Below are 22,957 nucleotides of genomic sequence, written 5' to 3'. Positions count from 1 at the left end.
GAAGTTAAGTTCCTATAACCACCTTGCTGGGAAGTATACTCCTGTGTAAAAGGCAGGGCGTATACAGTAAGAACTCACTCTACTTAAGATAGTCAAAACATCTAAACTGTGGCATTACTAGATGAATGTGCTCAAGAAAATTAGTACTCTAAGTTACTTTTTTCTAAAATGTACCTTTCAAATGTGTGTTGGCTCATATTCTGAAAACAGATTTGAAATATGCTCCTAAATATTGAGTTCTTGCATATCATTACTGGTGGGAAGTTTCCAACTGTATTAGTCCATCTTCATGCTGCTGATAAAGACATACCTGATACTGGGTAATTTATAAAGAAAAAGAGGTTTAATTGACTCACAGTTCCATGTGGCTGGGGAGGCCTCGCACTCATGGCAGAAGAGAGGAAAGAGAGAACGAGAGCGAAGTGAAAGGAGCTTCCCCTTATAAAACCATCAGATCGGCCGGGCGCGGTGGCTTAAGCCTGTAATCCCAGCACTTTGGGAGGCCGAGATGGGTGAATCACGAGATCAGGAGATCGAGACCATCCTGGCTAACACAGTGAAACCCTGTCTCTACTAAAAAATACAAAAAAATAGCCGGGCGAGGTGGTGGCCGCCTGTAGTCCCAGCTACTCGGGAGGCTGAGGCAGGAGAATGCCCCAAACCTGGGAGGCGGAGCTTGCAGTGAGCTGAGATCCGGCCACTGCACTCCAGCCTGGGCGACAGCGCCAGACTCCCTCTCAAAAAAAAAAAAAAAAAAAAAAAAAAACCATCAGATCTCCCAAGACTTATTCACTCCCACGAGAACAGTATGAGGGAAACTGCCCCCACCATTCAGTTATCTCCCATGGGGTCCCTCGCACAATAAGTGGGAATTATGGGAGCTACAATTCAAGATGACATTTGGGTGGGGACACAGTCAACCATATCACCAACTATATTTTATGATTTATTTCAAAGGGAAAAGTAAAGCAAAAAACTCATTTGTAATTCATGACAAGAATAATGGATCATATTAAGATTGAAGTCAGCTTTGAACCATAACCATCCTGGCTTTGGAAAAAAGCTTAAGATTGAATGTACAAATTTTCCTTTTTCTGCTGCTTAGTTCATGTGATAAAAGCTGTCACCAACCTATCAATTCCACACAACAAACCTGTACTCAACATAATGCCTAATCTCAGCAAGCATGCAGATAGTAGGGAACAGATACATAAACTGGCAAAGTCTGACAACAAAGGAGAATTATACTATCTAAAAGAGTGGTAAGTGCAGCACAGAGGAATTTGTTTAATTCTATAACAGGATGAAGTAAGCTTGGTTTCGCATGATAAATAGGATTTTTCCCACTATTGAAAAAACAGCATTCTAGGTAGAGGAAACTGGAAGGTAGGCAGGGTTCATAGTACAAAGGACTCTGCCTGCTATGCTAAGGAGTGAAGGTGTTGATTCAGTCAGGAACATCAATCACCAGAAGGAGAAAAGGGCAGTGCAAAGAATGAAATGGAAGGAATGAAAATGACAGCTACTGACAGAAACTCCTGGAATTGTTCAGATGAAGCTAGTGCTTGGAAACAGAAAAAGCCAGATAGGAAAATCTTTCTTTAAGAAAATGAAGACTGGTGGTTTATTGGCTCTATGGAAATAAAGGAAAGGACAGACCATAGGAATCTTTCGTTTTCTGATTCCTGGCCATTCAGCTTTATTTAAAGAAGTCAAAATCCAGTTTACAATATTGATATTGTTCATGAAATTGCAGATTAGTTTCTGAAGAGCCTATTTTCCTTCGGACTGTCCACATTTTTAGGATCAACGTTAACTTATGACTACAAGAAGCAGGACGTACAGGACAAAAATAATGACAAAGACAACTTAGAATGAGTCTGAAATATTAAAAAACCTTTGCAAACGAGGACTTTGCAATTCTGCTATGATAGACCTTTGGTGACATTTCTCTCTTCCAATCTTGGTGAATTCACCTACCATACATACATTCTGGTGATTACTTATAGAAAAATACAGTTGGTCATCATTTTTCTTGCTTTGACACAGGTAAACAGAATGCAAAGGTTACTCTATTCTCATTTTTAGCTAGAGGGCACACGACCTAGTACAGAAACTCAAATGAAAACATAAGCAAAAAGATTAAAGTAATGTGCACTGAGTCATGAACCCAGAATAGACAGCTCTGAAACAAAATTAGATTATGGGTGAGCAAAAACGTTATTTCCTAGAGAGGATACCACCTTAAATACAACTTTGGAACTCTAGATTACAGACGAGTGGAGTTTCAGAGTTTCCTTTTTTCAAAAGACAGAAAAATAATCTGCACAAGCCTCTACAGGAAGAGGATGAGGGGGCACACTATATACAGTCCCATCCTGTGGGGCATCTAGAAAGTTCCATCTGCTCCCACTATTCTGTATCCATAGCCTTAAGCTCCTTCAAGACTGAGTTCACATTCTACTTCAACAGAGTCCTGAGACCCCCTTTCCACTTGCTGTTTCCAGTGCCATGAGTAGTGATCTCATGGTGCAGCCCCTGCCTTCGGTCCCTGGGTCTTTCTTGCATTTCAGATTTCTGTCACCTAGAGCGTCCAGTCCTGGCTGCCCGGGTTCCCGCGGCCCGAGGGGCAGGTTTCACATGGGGTCAGGGGGCGTCAGCCGAGATGGGCACCCGGCGAAGGCCAGCGTGGCTCAATGCCCATCACAGACGCCCTTCAACCCCCACTCTAACGCGAGAATATGTGTGAGGGAGGCTAGGAGAGTTCGGAGTAAAAATAACCGGAATTGGCAGCGCGTCCACCGCGCTCGCTGCCACAAACGCTGCAGACCCGACGGAGCGGAGGCAAAAAGGCCCTGGCGTCCCCTCGGGAAAGAACGAGGTCAGGAGTCGCGTAGAGCGACGAGACCACACCTACCTGACCACAGACATTCCACACCAGATCAGCAACGGCAGTCCACGCCGCCTGCTGTTTCTCCACAGCCAACGGCAAAAACACCCTAGTGCCGGCGCGCAGTGCACCGCGCCTGCGCATAGTCTCCAGCGAGCGAGCGAGGGTCTGCCAGTCCACAGACTCCACTCTCGACCGCTTCCCCGCACACTTTGAGCGCCGCGCCTGAGTCCAGCAGGCACATGCGCATGCGTGGCTCTGGTGCCTGCTCTCCCCACCAAAGCCAGGAGTGGCCGGTACTTGAAGCGGAGTGAGCCGGAAGTGGCTTTGCCGCCCACTTTCACGCTGTACCGGCGGAAATTCAAGCACTGGAAGAGAGGTTCCGGGGCTGGGCTGGCCTGACTGAAGGCGGCAGAATGGAGACATGGAACGAGGACCGGGGCCTCACCCGCCGCCCCACGCTGGCCTCTTCTTGGGATGTTGGAGGCGGGACCCTGACCCACAACCTCCTTCTCACCCGGGCCGGTCTCGGCCCCGGTGACTTCGACTGGGAGGAGCTGCTGGCGCCGCCTGCTCCAGGGTGCGCCGAGCCGACGGGGACGGGGTCGCTACGCTCGGCAACTGCCGCGCTCCTCTGGGAGCTGTGAGGGGAGGCGAGAGGGTCTGAGCCTGGGATCCGGGAGAGCAGTTGGTGCCGGGTCTCTAGTGGGGGAGGGGACTGCGAGGTGGTCCGGGGTGGGTCCGGCCGGGAAGGGGCCGAGGCTCCCGGGGCATGAGCGGGGGAAGGTGACTCGGACTCGGAATTTCATAAACGTCCCGGACAGGCGTGACAGCTCCTCAGGGCTGCTGTCAAAGTCAGTCCTCCCACCTACCCTCAAACAAGCCACCTCCTGTCCACCAAAACAGGCTGTGTAAAACGTCTAGCTATAGACGACCGTCGTCGACTTAATTTCGAAAAAAATACACTTTTGTCTTTTATTGTGCCCTGCTCCTACTCCTGTGCACACAGTAGGTGTCCAGTAATTTATGTAATTATCCGAGAGTCAATGGCAGGGGATTGAGTACAATGTTGATGATTAAGGGAAAAATGAGAGGGGAAAGCCCTGATGTGTGACACCTCCATTTCCATATGAATTTGTTGAGTGCTTGTTGGATGCTTGGGAAGGTGCTTGGACCTCAAGGGCAAGTGGAAGTGAGTTAGAAGAAAGAAGCTCCTGCCGGGCGCGGTGGCTCACGCCTGTAATCCCAGCACTTTGGGAGGCCAAGGCGGGCGGATCACGAGGTCAGGAGATCGAGACCATCTTGGCTAACAAGGTGAAACTCCGTCTCTACTAAAAATACAAAAAATTAGGCGTGGTGGCGGGCACCTGTAGTCCCAGCTACTTGGGAGGCTGAGGCAGGAGAATGGCGTGAACCTGGGAGACGGAGCTTGCAGTGAGCAGAGATCCTGCCACTGCACTCCAGCCTGAGCGACAGAGAGAGACTCCGTCTCAAAAAAAAAAAAAAAAAAAAAGAAGAAGAAAGCAACCTCATGACCTAACAAGTGGGTTATGAGTCATGTTCAGAGAAGTATACTGTGTGATGTTTTCACCAATTTTCTTCTCAGCCAGGATCTGGTGATTTTGAAGAGAAACCTAAACAACCAAGATGAAAACCCCTGCTTCCTTTACCTGAGGTGTGGCCCTGATGGAGGTGAAGAAATCGCTTCTATTGGCATTTTAAGTTCAGCAAGAAATATGGAAGTCTACTTAGGAGAGGAGTACTGTGGAACCAGTAGGGGCAAGAATATTTGTACTGTCCTGGATGACAGGTGTGTGGCTTGTACACGGGAAAGTGTTCTTCTGAATTAGTGTTTTGATTTTTCTCACTTTTTGCAATAATTATTGATTCTCTGACATTGATGCCATATGTTATGGGAGAGAAGATAAAAATGTGCCAGTAGGCATAGAAGTTTAGAACTTTAGAGATCTTAAAGACAGTGTAGATCAGCCTGGTTATTTTTTAAATGTTGAAGTTTAGAACTAACAGTGGAGGTGAATTGGTAGGAGGTCATAGCTAGTTAGTGGAAGAGTTTTATTAGAATGAAATTTTGAGAAGTATATCTCTTTCCTTAAACTCACAGCAGTCTGTCTTCCAAAAGTTAACTTGGTAGTCAGTCGAACTTTGAACACATTTTCTTTTTGGAAGCCCATTAGAAATGGTGGAGGGATCTAAGACTGTGCTACATAAACCTATTTATTAACCTGTAACACAACTTGTGATTTTTTTTCTTATGAAGATTTTTCCCCAGTCTGTCTTTAATGTAAGCCAAAATATGACTGTTTTGTATCCTTCATGTTGGAAACAATTGCTGTGTTTATTGAGCTTTAAAATACGGTCTGGCTACATGGTTGTACCTATGTTGTATAATGTAATTTTCTCATTGAGCCTAGTAAGTGGTAGATGTAGTCATAGGCAGTGTGCTTCAGTAATGGATCCCAACTCTTCATGCCTCACCAGGAAAACTGAATCTTAGGATTTAAATATTGTTCTGGAAACATTTATTTGTAAGTGTAAATATTAAAAGTGACAACATATGTAAGTAAAACAAATTCTTTTTTTTATTTTTAGTGAACATGAAAAGGTTATTTTGTACAAAAAATATCTAAAATTGGAGTCCTCCACACATGCTTGTAAAATAAAGGTAAGTTGTCAGTTGTTAACTAATTTGACAATTAAGTTGTTTTTGTACTCTGTGTATGCTTGTTTTCTTTTGGATTAGTAATACAATTAGTCCAACTTGCTTGCTTGTTTTTTTTTTTTTCTTTTCAAGACAGTATCTTGCTCTGTTGCCCAGGCTGGAGTGCAGTGGGACAGTCATGGCTCACTGCAACCTCATCTCCCAGCTCAGCTAACTTCCCACCTCAGCCTCCTGAGTAGCTGGGACTACAGGCATGCACCACGATGCCTGGTGTTTTTTAATTTTTAGTAGAGATGAGGCTCAGAAATACTTAGTAAACGTATAAAAAGAAATTGCTTTTCTAAAAAATTGTCAGCGCTTTTTAACATTGTATTTAAAAAAAATTTTTTTTTTTTTAAATTTTTCACCGGGTGACCAGGGAGTAGACTTTTTCTCTTAAAATTTAACGATGAGCCACGTGCAGTGGTACATTTTTATAATCCCAGTTATTCAGGAGGCTGAGGTGGGAGGATTGCTCAAGCCCAGGAGTTCAAGACCAACCTGGGCAACAGAGTGAAACCCCATCTCACTAAAAAAATAATAAAAATAGAATTTGACCATTTATTAACTTTGGATAATGTATTGTTGATATAGTAGTGCTGTGTATTTTGAAGTGTTGGGAAATTGAGCAAAAAACATTTTTAAAAACTCTGTATAGTGGTGGCAAAAACCCATAAGCAGTTTTGGCCCCATTTATAAAAGAATGAAATTAGAGAAGTTTCAAGCAAGAGAACCAATAAGTTTAAGGGATTGGACTGTTGTCTTCAGCATGAAAAATATTGTTAAGGTAACTGTTAGTTGTGTCTTCAGAGTCTATGGATAAGGTAATGAGTTGGAAGTCCTCAGCCCTGAGTGTTAATTCAGTTCTGTCGCTGACTAGTGGATTAGTCTTGGGCAAATTTTGGACCTATCTCAGGGGTAAAATTAGCTGAAGAAAATTCTTGGATTTTTTTTATCTCTAAAATTCTGTACTTACTATCATTACTTATAGAAGATTGAAACTTATTTTTACAATAAGAAAAAATAAGTGATATTCACAGGCAGATAGCAAACTCACAGAACTGATTATCCCAAGATGTTGTTTTGGATAGTGTATATTAAATAACTTCTAAAACCATTTGAATAAAGTGATATATTCATTCAACAAAGATTTGAGTGCCTCTTAATGTCAGGTACTATACTAGTCATTCAGGAATTAGCAATAAGTAAATAAACTGAAATGTCTGCCCTTATGTTGCTTGTGTTCTAGTGGGCGAGACAGACAATAAGGAGACCAATGAGTATAATAAGTATTATATTTAATGCTGAAAAAGGCTATGGGGTTAAGAAGAGAAAGGGGAACTACAGAGAAGTTGAGAGGTAGGAGGTTAATAACGTGTTTCCTTAAAATGTTGAAGACAGTCACGTCTTTGGTTCAACACTCAAGAGTTCTTGGATCATGAGTCTGTATTGACCTATGTCCTTATTTGATATATGAACCTGTGTGTGTCTCTGAAAGTGAATGGTTTTTTTTTTTTTTTTTTTTAACTGTTCTATGAAAGTACATGGGAATGCAAAGGGTTATTTCAGGGAAACTCGGATTGATAGGAAAGCTTGTTCTGACGCAAGGTTTTTGAGCACTTACAAGTTTTTGAGCACTTAGTGGTCGCTACTGGACATTTTAACATATAATCCTCACAACAACTATGTGAAATCATTGCTACTGTCTTCTCTCATTTTAATCCTGACTCAGATTTAGCATTTGCCCAGGGTCACACAGGTTGTAAGTACCAGAGTCATAATTTAAACTCAGGTTTGTCTGATTCTAAAGCCTGTTCCTTTTCAGTTTTGCTACTCTGTTGTCTGTACCACAAATGAAATGTCTCTTGTTTCAGAAATATGGACAGAATAAAATGTTGGATAAACTACAGGGATAGAAGCCAGAAGAGCTAGGTTTCAAGCTGGTCCTTTACTAATTGAGTGTCCTTTAACAAGTTAGAAAATCACCCTTGAAGTCATCATTTCTATGTGTAATCCAGCAAGCTATGTTACATCATTCTGATATTCTCTTATAGTTCTGAATTTGAAAGGATTGAGTATTACTTATTATTTCAGTAAACATTTTGCATGGGCATCTGGCCAGCCTTATTTTTTGTTAAGTAGCAAGTTGTGGTATGTTAAGGTCTCAGATTGGTAGGTATATAGTAGTTCCCCTTTATCTGCGGTTTTACTTTCCCCGGTTTCCATTACCCACAGTCAGCCGAGGTCCAAACATATTAAATGGAAAATTTCAGAAATAAACAATTCATAAATTTTAAATTGTGCTTCATTCAGAGTAGTATGATGGAATATCCTGCCATCCTGCTTAGTCCTGTCTGGAACATGAATCATCCTTTTGTCTAGTAGATCCCTACTGTATATGTTACTGCCCATTAGCCACTTACAGCCAAATGTATCACCAGAAGGTCAGTAGTAGCCTAGTGCTGTATTACAATGCCTATATCATTCACCTCACTCCATCTCATTACGTAGGCATTTTACCATATCACATCATTACAGGAAGGGTAATGAGATGAAGTGAGGTGAATGCCATAGGCATTGTAATATAGCACTAGGCTACTATTGACCTTCTGATGATACATTTGGCTATAAGTGGCTAATGGGCAGTAACATATACATAACTTTTATTATATTGTCAAAATTATTGTTTTATTATTAAACGCTTACTATACCTAATTTATAAATTAAACTTTATCATAGGTATGTATGTATAGGAAAAAATATAGAGGTTGGTACTATATGCAGTTTCAGGGAGCCACTGGAGGTCTTAGAACACATTCTCCACAGGTAAAGAGGGACTATTGTAGTTTATTTTTAGTTCTTTAAATAGGTAAACATTTATTTAACCACCTCATTTGTTATTGTACATGAAGTCTTAATTTTTGAAAGGACTCTTTTATTTAAATAGTTCATCTGAGCCTCATGATAAATTGGAATTTTTCCTGACTATTGCTGTTCTAGAGAAAAGTTTAAAATATACTTGAAGTTAGTTTTTAGATTCTTGAATGCTTCACTCTTGTTTAGGTGATACCAAGAAGTGACCTTAAATGATGATTGTTTTTAATATCATTATTTTCTGGAACTTTTGTTTTATAATAGTTGCTCTCCTTTGGCGAAAGGCAGCGTGTGTTCATCAGTAAAGTTGTGGTACACATGAGATCAGTTTTGGCAAATTCTTCAACAAGCTTTCCTGCTGTAGGATCAAGGATAGACCTTGACAAGGTCCAAACCATAATGGAATCCATGGGGTCAAAGTTATCTCCTGGAGCTCAGCAGTTGATGGATATGGTTAGATTTCAGCAGCGGGTAAGTAGAAATGGATTTCTTTCCAGATACCATTGACAATTTCAAAACGATTGCTTTTTGTAAAGAAATGTAGTGACTTAAAATTTTCCTTTTATACTGATTTAACTGTTATCTTTTAGTTTTAGAGAAGTTAACTTTATAGATTTGCCCTTCTACAAAGTGTTTTGACTACACATTTTCATACTTTTTATGAATTCATTCATTCAGCAAGTTTTTTTTCTTGCAGTGAACAAGGCACTGGTTTGAGCAATTTTGAGTGTGCAAAGATGATCAGTTAGTCTGTAGTCTTTAAGAATTTTTACATTCCGGAGCATGTAAGTGGGGAATGATGAAAACACTAAGGAAAGGCTCACTAAAGGAAGTGGTATTTTATCTAGCCCTTTAAAATGAAGGGTGGGATTAGGCAAGTAAATTAGAAAGAAGGCCATTTCAGACAAAAAATAAGGTGAATAAAATCTTCAATGCTAGAAGAATTTGATATAGCTGAAAAATGAATAGTAGTTCATTTCTCTGAAGCAAAACAGTAATAGGGGAAGTTTAAAGTAGATTTCAGCTAGATCATAAAGAGCTTTGGATCCTACTTTAAATTTGTAGATGTTTTTAACTTATGTTTCAAGAAATGTTAAGCCACTGTCATGTGTAAGGTGAATCTGAAGAAGGTGAGACTATAAGGAGAAGACAAGCTGCACGTTATTCCCCTCATCCAGATAAGAGTGAATGAGGTCTAAGATTGAACATAGTAACATAATGCTGGATTGTGAGATGCTAAAATGATGGAGCCATTGGGACTTGACAGCTAACTTAATATTGGTATTATGATAGAAAAAACAGTTAAACATGAAATCGAGGCTCTGAAGATGGTGATGCTAATAATATAAATGCAGCCCAAAGGAGGAGGATGCTTGGAGGAAAAAGGAATTTAATTTTGGGAACATTGAGTTTTAGCTGTGAATAAGACATTCCCTGGAAGTATGTTGCAAACATCTGGAAACAGAGGATTAGGAGAAATGGAATGAACCTTCAGTGGCTGGAAGGGAAGTTTAGGGGTGTTCCCACAGTAGCTAACAGGTACTGTGGTGAAGGGAGGGACTGAAGCAAGGAAGAAAGACCCTTGGAGAGTAGCTGCATTTGTAAAGATACAGGGAGAGGAGAAAGGTAACCAGAAATGTAGAAGGCAGCAGTGTGATAGAGTAGCAAGAGAAAGGATTTGATGTTAGGCAAAGTGACTTCAAGCTCTTGTCCTGCCTCTTCTTAGTTCTGCATCCTATGGCAAGTTGATTCATATTTTTTTCAATATGAATTCCTCATATACAAAATCTAAATGATAACACTAAGGATCACAGAATTGATGTGAAAATTTTAAATAATGCAAGAACTCCTTGTAGATTTTGTGTGGTTCACAAATATTAATGTCCCAGTATTGTAATATGGGCTGAGTTAAGAGAACCAGGAAAGCTGAAGATTATGGAAACCACAGAAAGAAGAATTTCAAAAAAGATGGAAATGTGTACTTTTCTTCCTCCCACACCATGTTCTCACCTGGACACCTCAGGAGATTCCTAACTGGCCCTCCTGCCCTGCTACAATCCATTCTCCACAATGTACCGAGAATGACCTCAAAGGGTAATTGGATCTCATCCTTCTCCTGTGCAAAGCCCCCTGACTGCTTGCCTCCCTTTGTACTTAGAATTAATCCTGATTCCTTACCTTGATCTCTAAAATATAGGCCCTGCTTGCCTTCTCAGCCTCATCTCCTGCCATGTTTCTTTGGGCAGCTTGCTCCAGACATTCTGATGTTTATATTCCATAAATATCTAAATATATTCCCACCTCCAGACCTTTGCACTCATAACTGCTGTGTCCAGAAACCCCTCTCTGTGATACTTCTGTATCTACATTTTTCTTATTCAGATCTCATTTTAATGTTACATCCTTAATGACAACTTTCTTAGCCAACCAGTGTAAAGTAGCATGTACCTCCAAATCCATATCAGTTTCATCAGTGCCCTTTTGACCACTTTGTTGTTGTTTTTGTATTGGTTGCATGTTTATCTCACTAAAAGACAAGCTTCAAGCAAACAAGACTTATCTGTCTTGTTTATGGCTCCAAGTACGTATACACAGTCATGCGTCAATTCACAGTGGGGATATGTTCTGAGAACATAGGTGATTAGGGGATTTCACGGTTGTGAAACCATCATAGTATGTACTTGCAGAATCCTAGATGATATAGTGTACTATCTACCTAGGTTACAAACCTGTATAGCATGTTACTTTACAGAATACTCTAGGCAGTTATAATGGTAAGGATTTGTGTATCTAAACATAGAAAAGGTACAGTAAAAATACAGTATACAAGATGAAACATGGCACGCCTCTGTAGGGCACTTACCATGAACTGATCTTGCAGGACTAGAAGTTACTCTAGGTAAGTCAGTAACTGAATATGAAGGCCTAGAACATTACTGTACGCTGCTGTAGACTTTATAAACACTGTACATTTAGGCTATGCTAAATTTTTTAAAGCATTTTTTATTTTTCAATAATAAATTAACCTTAGCTTATTGTATTTTTTTTTTTTTTTTTTTGAGACAGTCTTCTTCTGTCACCCAGGCTGGAATGCAGTGGCGTTGATCTTGGCTCACAGCAACCTCTGCCTTTCTCCTCCCTCAGCCTCCCTAGTAGCTGGATTGCAGGCACATGGCGCCACACCAGACTAATTTTTTATTTTTAGTAGAGATGGTGTTTTGCCATGTTGGCCAGGCTGGTCTTGAACTCCAGGTTCTCAGGTGATCCACCCTCCTCAAACTCCCAAAGTGCTGGGTGGGATTACAGGCGTGAGCCACCATGCCCAGCCTATTGTAACTTTTTAACTTTGTACACTTGAATTTTAAAAAAGTTTTTGACTCTTTTGTAGTAGCACTTAGCTTAAAACACAAACTCGTTATATAGCTGTAAAAATATATTTGGTTTGTTTATATCCTTTTTCTATTAATCTTTTTTTGTATTTTTTTTTTTTTTTTTAATTTTTAAACTTTTTTGCTTAAAACAAAGACACAAACATTCACATTAGCCTAGGCCTACAGAGGGTCAGGATCGTAAGTATCACTGTCTTTCACCTCCATATCTTACCCCACTGGAAGATCTTCAGGGACAGTAATAGCCATGGAGCTGTCATATTGTATAATAACAATGTCTTCTTCTGGAAGACCTCCCAGAGGACCTGCCTGAGGTGGTTTTACAGTTAACTTTTAGAATATATAAGCAGAAGGAATATACTTTAAGACTAAAAATATAGTATCGTAAATACATAAACCAGCAACATAGTCATTGATTATTATTATTATTATTACTGTGTAGTATATGGTGTACATAATTGTACATGCTATGCTTTTTTTTTTTTTTTTTTTTGAGACGGATTCTGTTGCCCAGGCTGGACTGCAGTGGCACAGTCTCGGCTCACTGCGAGTTCTGCCTCCCGGGTTTATGCCATTCTCCTGCCTCAGCCTCCCGAGTAGCTGGAACTACAGGCGCCCACCACCTCGCCCGGCTAGTTTTTTTGTATTTTTTTTTTTTAGTAGAGATGGGGTTTCACCGTGTTAGCCAGGATGGTCTTGATATGCTGACCTCGTGATCCGCCTGTCTCAGCCTCCCAAAGCATGCTATGCTTTTATATGACTGGCAGTGCAATAGGTTGGTTTACACCAACATTGCCACAAACATGTGAGTAATGTGTTACTGTGATGCCACTTGGCGACTGGAATGTTTTAGCTCCATTATAATCTTATGGGACCACTGTCATATGTGGGTCCATTGTTGACCAAAACTTTGTAATGTGACACATACATACATATATATGTGTGTGTGTGTATGTGTGTATATACGTGTATATATACATGTATGTATGTGTGTATATGCACACACACCTATTGAGTTGATCAACTGTTTCTTGGAGATCCTCAGGGAGTAAGTATGAATAGTGACGAGACATAAACCAAGTTGTGAGGGATTAGGTAGTAAGGTATTTAGGTAGTAACTGGGTATTTGGGATGTGGAGTTACTAAGTGCACACGGGTTTTTTTTTCAAGTTTAGAGATAAAGGGGAAATTAGAAGATACTTTTGTAAAGGAATATTGAAGATAAATAAAGACTTTGACAAGCTTGTGAGATTTGAGCTTTATTAAGAATTTATTTAGGGCAGTGTATTTTTTCAAGTACAGTCCATCATTGAACACCTGTGTCAGAATCCTTTGGAAGGTCTTCAAAATGCAGATTCTTGGCCCTCACTACTCATTCCCAGAGGGTGGGGTCCAGGAATCAGTGTTTTAAACCGTCATGTCTAAGTGAGTTTTATGTACATTGTAGTTTGATAATAACTCTTTTAATGGAAGATTTTAAAAAGGAAGCAATTGTTTGTGAACAAATTTTGGAAACAATTAGAGAATATTAGTTTACTGTCTGATTTCTCTTTTAAAATCTTGACTTTAGGAAAAAATGAAACTAGATATATTTTTATTTTGGCCGTGTCTTTAAATTTTTATAGTTTTATTTATAAGTAATTTTTCTTCACCATAAATTTTAACCAACACGGCCACCTGAGAATTCTTCATTTCCTATGGTGGCATGTAGACATATCTGAATTTCTTGATATTTAATCCAAAGAGAAAATATCATCTAAAGAGCTCTCATCTCAGAAAATATGACCTTTTTAAAATTGTGGTAAGAATACTTAACATGAGATCTACCCTCTTAACAAATTTTTAAATGTACAATATGGTGTTGTTAACTATAGACCCTGTTGTACACAAGATCTGTAAAACAGATTCATCTTGTAAAGCTGTAACTTTATACTCATTGAATAGCAATTCCTGGTTTCTCCTTCCCCCCCATCTCCTAGCAACTACCATTCTACTCTCTGTTTCTGAATTTAATTATTTTAGATACGTCACATTAGTGGAATCATCCATTATTTATTCTTCTGTGCCTGGCTTATTTCACTTAACATGTCTTCCAGATTGATCATATTGTCACATGACAAAATATCCTTCTTCTCAAAGGCCGAATGGTATTTCATTGTATGATATTCATTCAATGATATTTCATTTTCTTTATCAATACATCAGTCAGTGAACATTTAGGTTGTTTCTGTATCTTGGCGGTTGTGAGTACTGCTGCAGTGAACATGGGAGTGCAGATAATCTTTTTGAGATCCCAATTTCAGTTCTTCTGGATATACGCCCAGAAGTGGGATTGTTAGATCATATAGTAGTTCTATTTTTAATTTTTTGAGGAGCCTCCATACTGTTTTTCATCACTACTGTACTATTTTACATTCTTAACCAATGACTAATTTTCATAGTCAGTGAATTTTTATAAACAGAATATTATATGTCAGAAAGGAAAAATTTACATAGCAAATACCTTTACATGTAGATTGTTTAAATGTTCTGCCTCCTTAATGTTCACCCATAATTTTGATATTGACTGTAGTGTAAATATTATTATTTTTAATGTAGTTTTCCACTGTACATTTTGTTTTGAAATGTCATAGAGAAATAAATGGACTTTCCTGTTATAACTGAATAACTTTGAGCTTATGGGGAGTTGTCCAGTGTTAACATTTTATAATTTTACTTAATTCATCTTATTCCAGGAATATTTAAATATTCAGGTTTATTCAAAACTTGCATTTTATAAAACAAGATAAACTTACAATAGGTTAACATTTCTCTATAAAGAGCACTTTTCCAAAGTGCAGTTTGGTAAAAAGTTAGATGGGGACATGACATTACAAATCTTCCCCCAGCTTCCCTGGCCCTTATTTTTCTCCTTTCCGCTTTATTTTTCCCTGAAGTATTTATCACCATCTCCATTTCATGATACATTTTTTCTTTCTTTTCTTTTCTTTATTTTTTTCTCTTCTTTCTTCCTTCTTCACTTCTTTTCTCTTTCTCTTACTTTCTTTCTTTTATTTCTCCTTTTTCCTTCTTTTCTTTTGTAGTTTGTCATACAGGTTCTGTGAGGTCAGGGATTTTAATTTATTTTGTTCACTGCTTTATTTCCAGTGCTTGAAACAACACCTAGCACAGAGTAGATTCCTGGTAAATATCTGTTGAATAAATGAATGTTGTTCTGGCTTAGTTTAGTAATAACTTTTTAGAATATCTGTAAGTATATGAACTGAGTTTCTTCAGCTAATTTACATATTGCTTTTTCAGTCTGTTCCACCAGCTGTTGAACAGCAATAAGTGTGGGATGATACCCCCTGATAAGAATCTACAGTAGACTTTTATGTTTTGAATTTAGAGTAGAGCCATATGCCTTAACACTTAGGCTAGAGGTATTTTCTTTTATCTAATGGAAAAATTAAAGAGCATAAAAGGCAGATATTGTAATCATCCCTTCAAGATAAGCCAGAATCTTCTCAGGAAATAATACTGCATAAGCAGTTGAATTGAGGCTGCAAAACAACTCTCATTATCCTGGGAATTCTTAAACCCAGCCAGAAGTAGCTAATTTCAGTCATTGAAAATGTCACAAATGTATCCATAGAGCATCTAACTTTAAATAGCGTAATTATCTGTGTAGTTTCCAGGAAAAATTCATTGCAAAAGATTCTACTGGATAAAAGTCAGTGACTTACCATATTTTGACAGTTGGGAATGATATAATTGAATTTTAAGAAACTTACCGGTTCTTGTGACTCAGTTGAGAGTAGTACATTTTATTATCATAAAGAGACATTTGTAGTGGAAACATTAGTGTCAGTGCAGTTTGACTATTCATGCTAGTATTTATTTGATATTTTATTTTGGGAAAAACTACAATGAAATAATTGAAAGTCATGACTGTGGAGTTAAGTGGCCTGCATTCATGTCCCAATTCTGCCACTTACTGGCTGGTTACCTTGGCTACATACCTTTAGCCTTGGTCTCCTCAGCTTAATATTGGGATAGTATTAGTGGCCTACTTTATAAGGATGTTTTGAGGATCAAATGAAACAATACACAGTGCCCAACTCATAGTAATTACTCCAAAAGTTAGCTGTCAGTATTATTAATATTAACATTTACTTCTTTACTTTGTTTAGAATTGTATTCCCATTGGAGAGCAGCTTCAGTTGGTGTTGGGCAATTCTGGATACAAGCATATGATTGGACTACAATCCTCATCTACCTTAGGAGCCTTAGACAAGTCATCCTCCACACCTTTTCCTTTTAGAACTGGATTGACATCTGGGAATGTGACTGAAAACTTACAAACTTACATTGATAAAAGTGCACAACTACCTGGTGGAGAGAATTCTACCAAGCTTGATGAGTGTAAAATTGTGCCTCAAAACCATTCCCTTCTTGAAAATGATCTTAAAAATGCAATGTCCTCTTTCTTACCAAAGAAAGCAAGTGACAACTCAAATATACCTAACTCTGAGTTGCTGCCTTTTCTCCAGAATTTATGTAGTCAAGTTAATCATCTCCGTGTGGGAAATAAGACCGAGTGTCAGGAAAACATCACCAAGCACGATGAACGCATTCTTGGTGTTGGGTAAGTATTATTTTAAGACATATGAAGTTTTGATTTGGTAGGTGGAAAAATCAGATAAAAGGAAACAGATTTGTCTCAATGAGTACTCCTAAAATGCGTTTCCAGAGAAAATTTTAGCAAGTTTTACATTTTACCATTAACACTTAAAGGGGATAACTAATGGATTACTTTGAAAGAAGTCCCTATAACTGGAGGTTTTGCACACTTCTCAGGCATTTTGTGGAAGGGTCACAAGTATTAGTTCACAGTTGGAATAGAAAGTAATTTGCATGAATGGAAAGGAGCTGTGGGAATCATAATCTTTATGTTGTTTTATATATTTGTACTATTTTGTGCCTGGGTATGTTAAGCATGTCATTGTGACATTTTCCTTGAAGATCGTGTTTGATCTAGGCAAATTCCTGAATTATTAAAAAACTATATTACGATAATAATAATTTGTAGTTAACAGGCTATTATCCCCAGTCTCTTAATCCCTTATTTTGGCAGTACATATTTGATTAAGAGGTAGCTAAGTATGTTCCTAATTGCTTAATATATAGTGTGTCAAAATGGTGTTCTAGACTAGAATTCAGGACTCTAGGTGTGGTTTTGGCTTAAACATGTTGCCACACTGTTTAATATTCTTTAGCGTAAGAGATTTTATTTGAAAATGAGGTAGTTGGATTATTTTGTAACTAAATACCACTAACAACCAGCAGGATTGAGTTGACATTTGTAGAGAACTCTACCAACAATAGGAGAATATACACTTTTTTCAAGCATCTATGGAAGATTTGCAAAGATAGATTATATCTTGAGTCACAAAGCAAATGTGACCAAATTCAAGAGGATTGAAATAATACAATGTATGTTTTCTGACCATAAATGAATCTTACTAGAAATCAATAAAAGACAACAAAATTTCCAGATTTTGGGGAATTACACAGTATTCTTAAATTTATGGTTCAAGAAAAAGTCTAGACAGAAATTAAACATATTAAACAGAAATGAATGAAAATACAACACATCAAAATTTGTGGGATGCAGTTAAAGAAGTGTTGATAAGGATACTTATAGCACTAAATGATTACCTTAGAAAAGAGGATTGTTCTCAAATCAGTAGCATAAAACTACAATTCAACCAAAATAAAATAATCTTTGAATAGTCCTATGACCATTAAAGAAATTGAATTTACAATTTTAAAGCCAAGCAAACTGAACTAAAAGCAAGCAGAAAGAAGGAAATAATAAAGAACAGAAATCAATTTAACTGAAAGCAAGCAAACAAAGTCAGTGAAGCCAAAAGCCAGTTCTTTGAAAATTTCAATAAAATTGATAAACTTCTAACAAGACTATCAACAGATAAAAAGAGAGAAGATACAATCATCAGTATCCAGAATGTAATGAGATGTCACTACTGATCCTAAGGCCATTAAAAGATAACAAGGAAGGGAATATTACAAACAAATTTATGCTCATAAATTTGACAACTTAGGAGAAATGGATTAATTTCCCCAAAACTACAAACTACCAACCAAACTCAGCCAACATGAAATAAGTAACAGAATAGTCCTATAACCACTAAAAATACTTAATTAATGATTGGAAAGCTTATGAAAAAGAAATATCCAGGCCCAGATGGCTATACTGGAGGTTTCCACTGAATATTTAAAGAACATCAATTTTACATGCTTTCAAAAACTAGAAGAGGAGGGAAGATGTTCCAGCTCATTCTGTGAAGTCAGTATTAGCCTGACACCAAACTAGAATGCCCCCCAAAATTAAAATACACAAAAATACATGTAAATTTATGTAAATATGTAAATCTATAAACAGTACTTATACAGTATATGAAAAAATTTATAAACCTAACAAAATATATACAAGATATGTAAACTGAAAAGTATAAAATACTGATGAGGGAAAGAAAAGCTCTAAAAACTGGAGAGACATACCATATTCATGGATTTGAAGATACAACATAGTAAAAGCGTCAATTCTCTCCTAGTTAATATATAAATTTAATGCAATTCCTATGAAAAATCAAGCATGATTTTTTATAAATATGAATGAGATGATTCTAAAATTTAGAAATGGGGAACTTTTTTAAATGAAAAGATAAAGGAACTGTAAAAATTTTTGAAAAAGTATAAGAGAAATCACTACTTGATTTCAAGACATATAGCCACAGTATTCAACACTGTTATTGTCAGAGGGATAGACTTATAGATGGATAGCACAGAAATAACCCTACACAAGTACACCAACTGATGTTTGACAATGCAAAAATAATTCGATAGAGGTAGAATTGTGTTTTTAACATGTGCTGGAGCAGTTGGATATCCACAGGCAAAAAATGAATTGTGGCTTAAACCTTATACTTTATGCAAAAATTAACACAAAATTACTTATAGACTAAAATGTAAAATATAAAACTATAAAGCTTTTCTATGGGAGAAACTCTAGGGACCTAGGACTAGTAAATGAGTTATCAGATATGACATTAAAAGCATGATCCATAAAATAAAAAACTGATACATTGGGCCCCATCAAAATGTAAAACTTTTGTCTGTGAAACACCCTGTTAAGGGAATTAAAATACAAACTGGGAGAAATTCTTTGCAAAGTACATATCCAGCAAATGACCTGTATCTGAAGTACATGAAGAACTCTCAAAACTCTGTTAAAAGAAAATAAAAATAAAACCTAATAATCCAGTTCAACCATGGGCAAAAGAATAGTCATTTCAACAGACAGGATATACAAGTAGCAAATAAGCACATAGAAAGTTGATCAACACTGATTTCATGACTGTTAGGGAAATGCATATTAAAACCACAAGGTATCACTACATATTTGGATGGCTAAATTTTAAAAATGGTAACAATACCAAATGCTGACAAAGATGTGTGGGAACTGGATCTCTCATACATTGTTGGTAGGAATATAAAATGGTACAGTCACTCTAAAAATTATTTTGACAATATCTTAAAAACTAAACATACAGTTACCATACAACCCAGTAGTTATACTCCTGGACATCCCAGAGAAATGAAAGCTCAGGTCTACACAGAAACTTGTACACAGTTGTTAATTAGACGCTTTCTTTGTAATATCCCAAAGGTCCCAACTAAAATGTCTTAGCAATAGGTGAATGGTTAAACTGTGGTACATCCATATCATGCAATGCTGATGAGCAGTAAAAAACAACATGGACATCTCTCAAAGGCGTTTTGCTGAGTGACAAAAGATAATCTCAAAAGGTCACATACTGTATGATCTCACTTCTATAACATTTTCAAAATAATAAAATTGTGGAGATGAACAACATGTTGATGGTTACCAGGTATTAGGGAAAGAAGATTTTAGGGAAGTAGATATGACAATAGAGGGGTAGCAGGAAGGAGATCATTGCAGTTAAAGAATGGTTCTGCCTCTTGATTATGGTGGTGGTTAAATAAATATGTGTACATGTGATAAAATGGTATAGAACTATACACACACATACTAATATCAATTTCCTGGTTTTGATATTGGATTATAGGTAGATAAGATGTAACCATTGGGAGGATTGGATAAAGGGCACTGAGAAACTAGTATCTTTGCAACTTTCTGTGAATCCATAATTATTTCAAAATAAAAGAGTTTCCTAAAAACTCTCTTTGGTGTATTCTAGAGTAGTAGTTCTCAGACTTTTGTTCTTTACACTCTTAAAAATAATTGAGGACTCCAATAAACTTATGTAGGCTACATAAAAATATTTGTTTAAAAATAACAATAAACCCACTGTGTATTAACATAAATAACAGTCTATATGAAAAAAAGCCAGATTTTAAAATTTTATTGAGAATAGTATTATTTTAAATGTATGTGAATCTATACATAATAGCTTTTGGCTGCCTTATATATATTGAATCATACATGTATAGTCAAATATAACTAGTAAGAGTACAGTAGGAATACTGAGAACAGAGTGGATTAATCTCTGAAAAAGCATATATTTATACACTAAATCTCTACTCCTTTGTGAAATTTTAGGAAAGAGAAGAATACACAACTACAGATTCTGTTAGTCATCAGAGCAGTAACATAGATTTTGTAGCCTCTTTCATGAGTATGAGGATGAAGAAGTCAAATACTATCTTAGTATAAACCTACTTGTGACCTCAGTGAATTCCCAAAAGAATCATGGAGACCCCAAGGTTCTGCGGACCACATTCTGAGAGTTCTTGTTTTATCACCCAGGCTGGAGTGCAATGTCGCAATCTCGGCTCACTGTAGCCTCTGTCTCCTGGATTCAAGCGATCCTCACAGGTAGCTGGGACTACAGGCGCCCACCACCATGCCCAGCTAATTTTTGTAGTTTTAGTAAGGGACAGAGTTTCACCATGTTGGCCAGGCTGTTCTCGAACTCCTGACCTCAAGTGATCCACTCACTTTGGCCGCCCAAAGTGCTGGGATTACAGGCGTGAGCCACCGTGCCTGTCCTGAGACTTACTATTCTAATGTTCATGGTGAACGTTAGAAATTGATGTTCTTTTTATTTGTTTTGTTAGTTTGCCCATTCTAGTTAAATTCTCAAGTGTTTTTATATCAGGTTAAAAAATAACCTTCCAGTAGTTTAGTAAGGTTGTTTGTATGAAGGAAGAAAAACTTTATAGGGTTGCTTGGGGAAGTATTAGAAAATACACATGTTGACTTTAGAAGAAAATTGGGCAAGATCAGTTTTGATTTGGAGCTCAAAATCAAAAAGACCCTTTCTAAAGACTTGCTCTTTGGGGGTTCCTTTTCACTTTTATATTTCTGTTCAACTGTATACTAAAAAAGAATTAAACAATAATGTGTTGGGCATTTAGGGCTGTGGTTGCCTATTGTGGATGTATATTAGAACCTAGAAATGCATTGTAAGAAGACAGAGCACGCTGTGGAGACAAATCTCAGCAATTTATGTTGGCTGCTCGTTTTATAAGCTTGGTTGATTTTGTTGTAATATTAGGGAAAATTTACATATTTTTAAAAATGTATTTTTAGAATGGAAGAGCAACCTGTTTGCTCCTACTTGGAAAAGATTCTTTCTAAAAATATGGAACTGATGGAAAAGAAACTTATGGATTACATTGACCAGCGAATATATAAACTCCAGGAGCACATTGATGATAAGATTGCTTTGTTAATGGATTTGCTGCAAAATCCCAACTCCCTGCCCACTGGGATACCTCTGAGACATTATGACTCTGGAGAAAGACTTTCAAATGGAGAAAGATAAGCTCTCAACATAAACAGTGTACTGCAGATATTTATTACATATTTATTACAAAGCCAAAACCCAAAAATATTTATAAAAAGCAAGTATTTAATGTCCTTTGAGGGATCATTGTCTTACACAAAGTGACCTCAGTTTTCATTTTTACTACACTTGTTATTTTAAATCCAGTACTGTACACCGAGTTAATATGATACAGTCAAATTATTTTTGCTCACGATATTTTTCAGTCTTACAGAAATGTATGTATACTTGTGTTAAGAGTTCAAAATGCTTGAGGATTTCTAATACAGTTCATTAGTTTGTATTGTATATGTGTTTAAGTATAATTTTTATTTATATGAATATTTTATAGTCTTAGAAGTATGAAAAATAATGCTTAGAGTATTTGAATTTTTTTCTTTTTCTAATTGTCTTGGAAAATTGGATACTTAAGACTTGGAGCCTTTAATTCAGATTACCAGTTTACGTTTTGTATTACTTATCTGAGATAATGAATAAGATGTGATATTTGGCATGTGTAAAATTAGTTCACTCTGGGGCTGTTAATATTATTTGTTTCATTACAGAGTAGCTGTAGGTAGGAAAGTAAACATCAGAACCAGCCTAGTCCTTGTTATGATTAGTACTTTGGATTTGATGTTTCCTGTAAAACAGATGCAGTCATCTTGTTTGACCTCAGTAACTCCAGACAGTATAAGAAAACCTCTCCTTTTGAGCTGATACGGGTTTTCTCCCCAGAATCCTTTTCTGGCATGTTTATTGTATGAAATACTGAGGCTCTCCATTTAAGGATGAACACATATGAGTCAAGGGATTGCAATTCTCTCTGATAGGCTTAGGTTTTGGATCTTATAACTATTGTATATGCATTGAAGTGTGATATATTTGCATATAAAAATAAATGCACCTGCTCTGGGAACTACTTGTCTTTAGTTAGTAGAACTGTTTTATTTTCAACTAATCTTTACTTCAAATGTCTTATTTTTTAGAAAATGGGTATCTCATACTCATTTAATGTTTTGGCAAATTTCTTCTTTAAAAGTGTTACCTGATGTAATTCCTGCGTGACATAACTGAATTTTTACCCTGCCCTAATAACTCTGCTTATCTTTAAGAAACAGGGTGCCTGTGTTGAAAATTTCCCTTTGTAACCAGACCAGAGGAGACTGGTTACAACCGCGATAGCTGACCAAATGACTTTTAAAAGACC

General features: G+C 37.3%; 1 protein-coding gene across 1 annotated transcript; it reads left to right on the top strand.

Annotated features, from left to right (window-relative positions):
* Positions 1–3,041: 3,041 nt before the first annotated feature.
* On the top strand, positions 3,042–22,669 carry LOC103216650 (ATPase PAAT). The gene is made up of 6 exons (XM_007964318.3): positions 3,042–3,470; positions 4,497–4,700; positions 5,501–5,573; positions 8,748–8,954; positions 16,045–16,499; positions 21,513–22,669. The coding sequence occupies exons 1-6, from the start codon at positions 3,307–3,309 to the stop codon at positions 21,745–21,747; spliced, it is 1,338 nt and encodes a 445-aa protein (XP_007962509.3). The 5' UTR covers positions 3,042–3,306; the 3' UTR covers positions 21,748–22,669.
* Positions 22,670–22,957: the final 288 nt, after the last annotated feature.

The sequence above is a fragment of the Chlorocebus sabaeus genome, chromosome 9 (genome assembly GCF_047675955.1).
Source record: "Chlorocebus sabaeus isolate Y175 chromosome 9, mChlSab1.0.hap1, whole genome shotgun sequence".
Classification (NCBI taxonomy): Eukaryota; Metazoa; Chordata; class Mammalia; order Primates; family Cercopithecidae; genus Chlorocebus; species Chlorocebus sabaeus.
The sequence above is the reverse complement of the archived record's forward strand: the minus strand, read 5'-3'. Positions and strand labels throughout refer to the sequence as shown.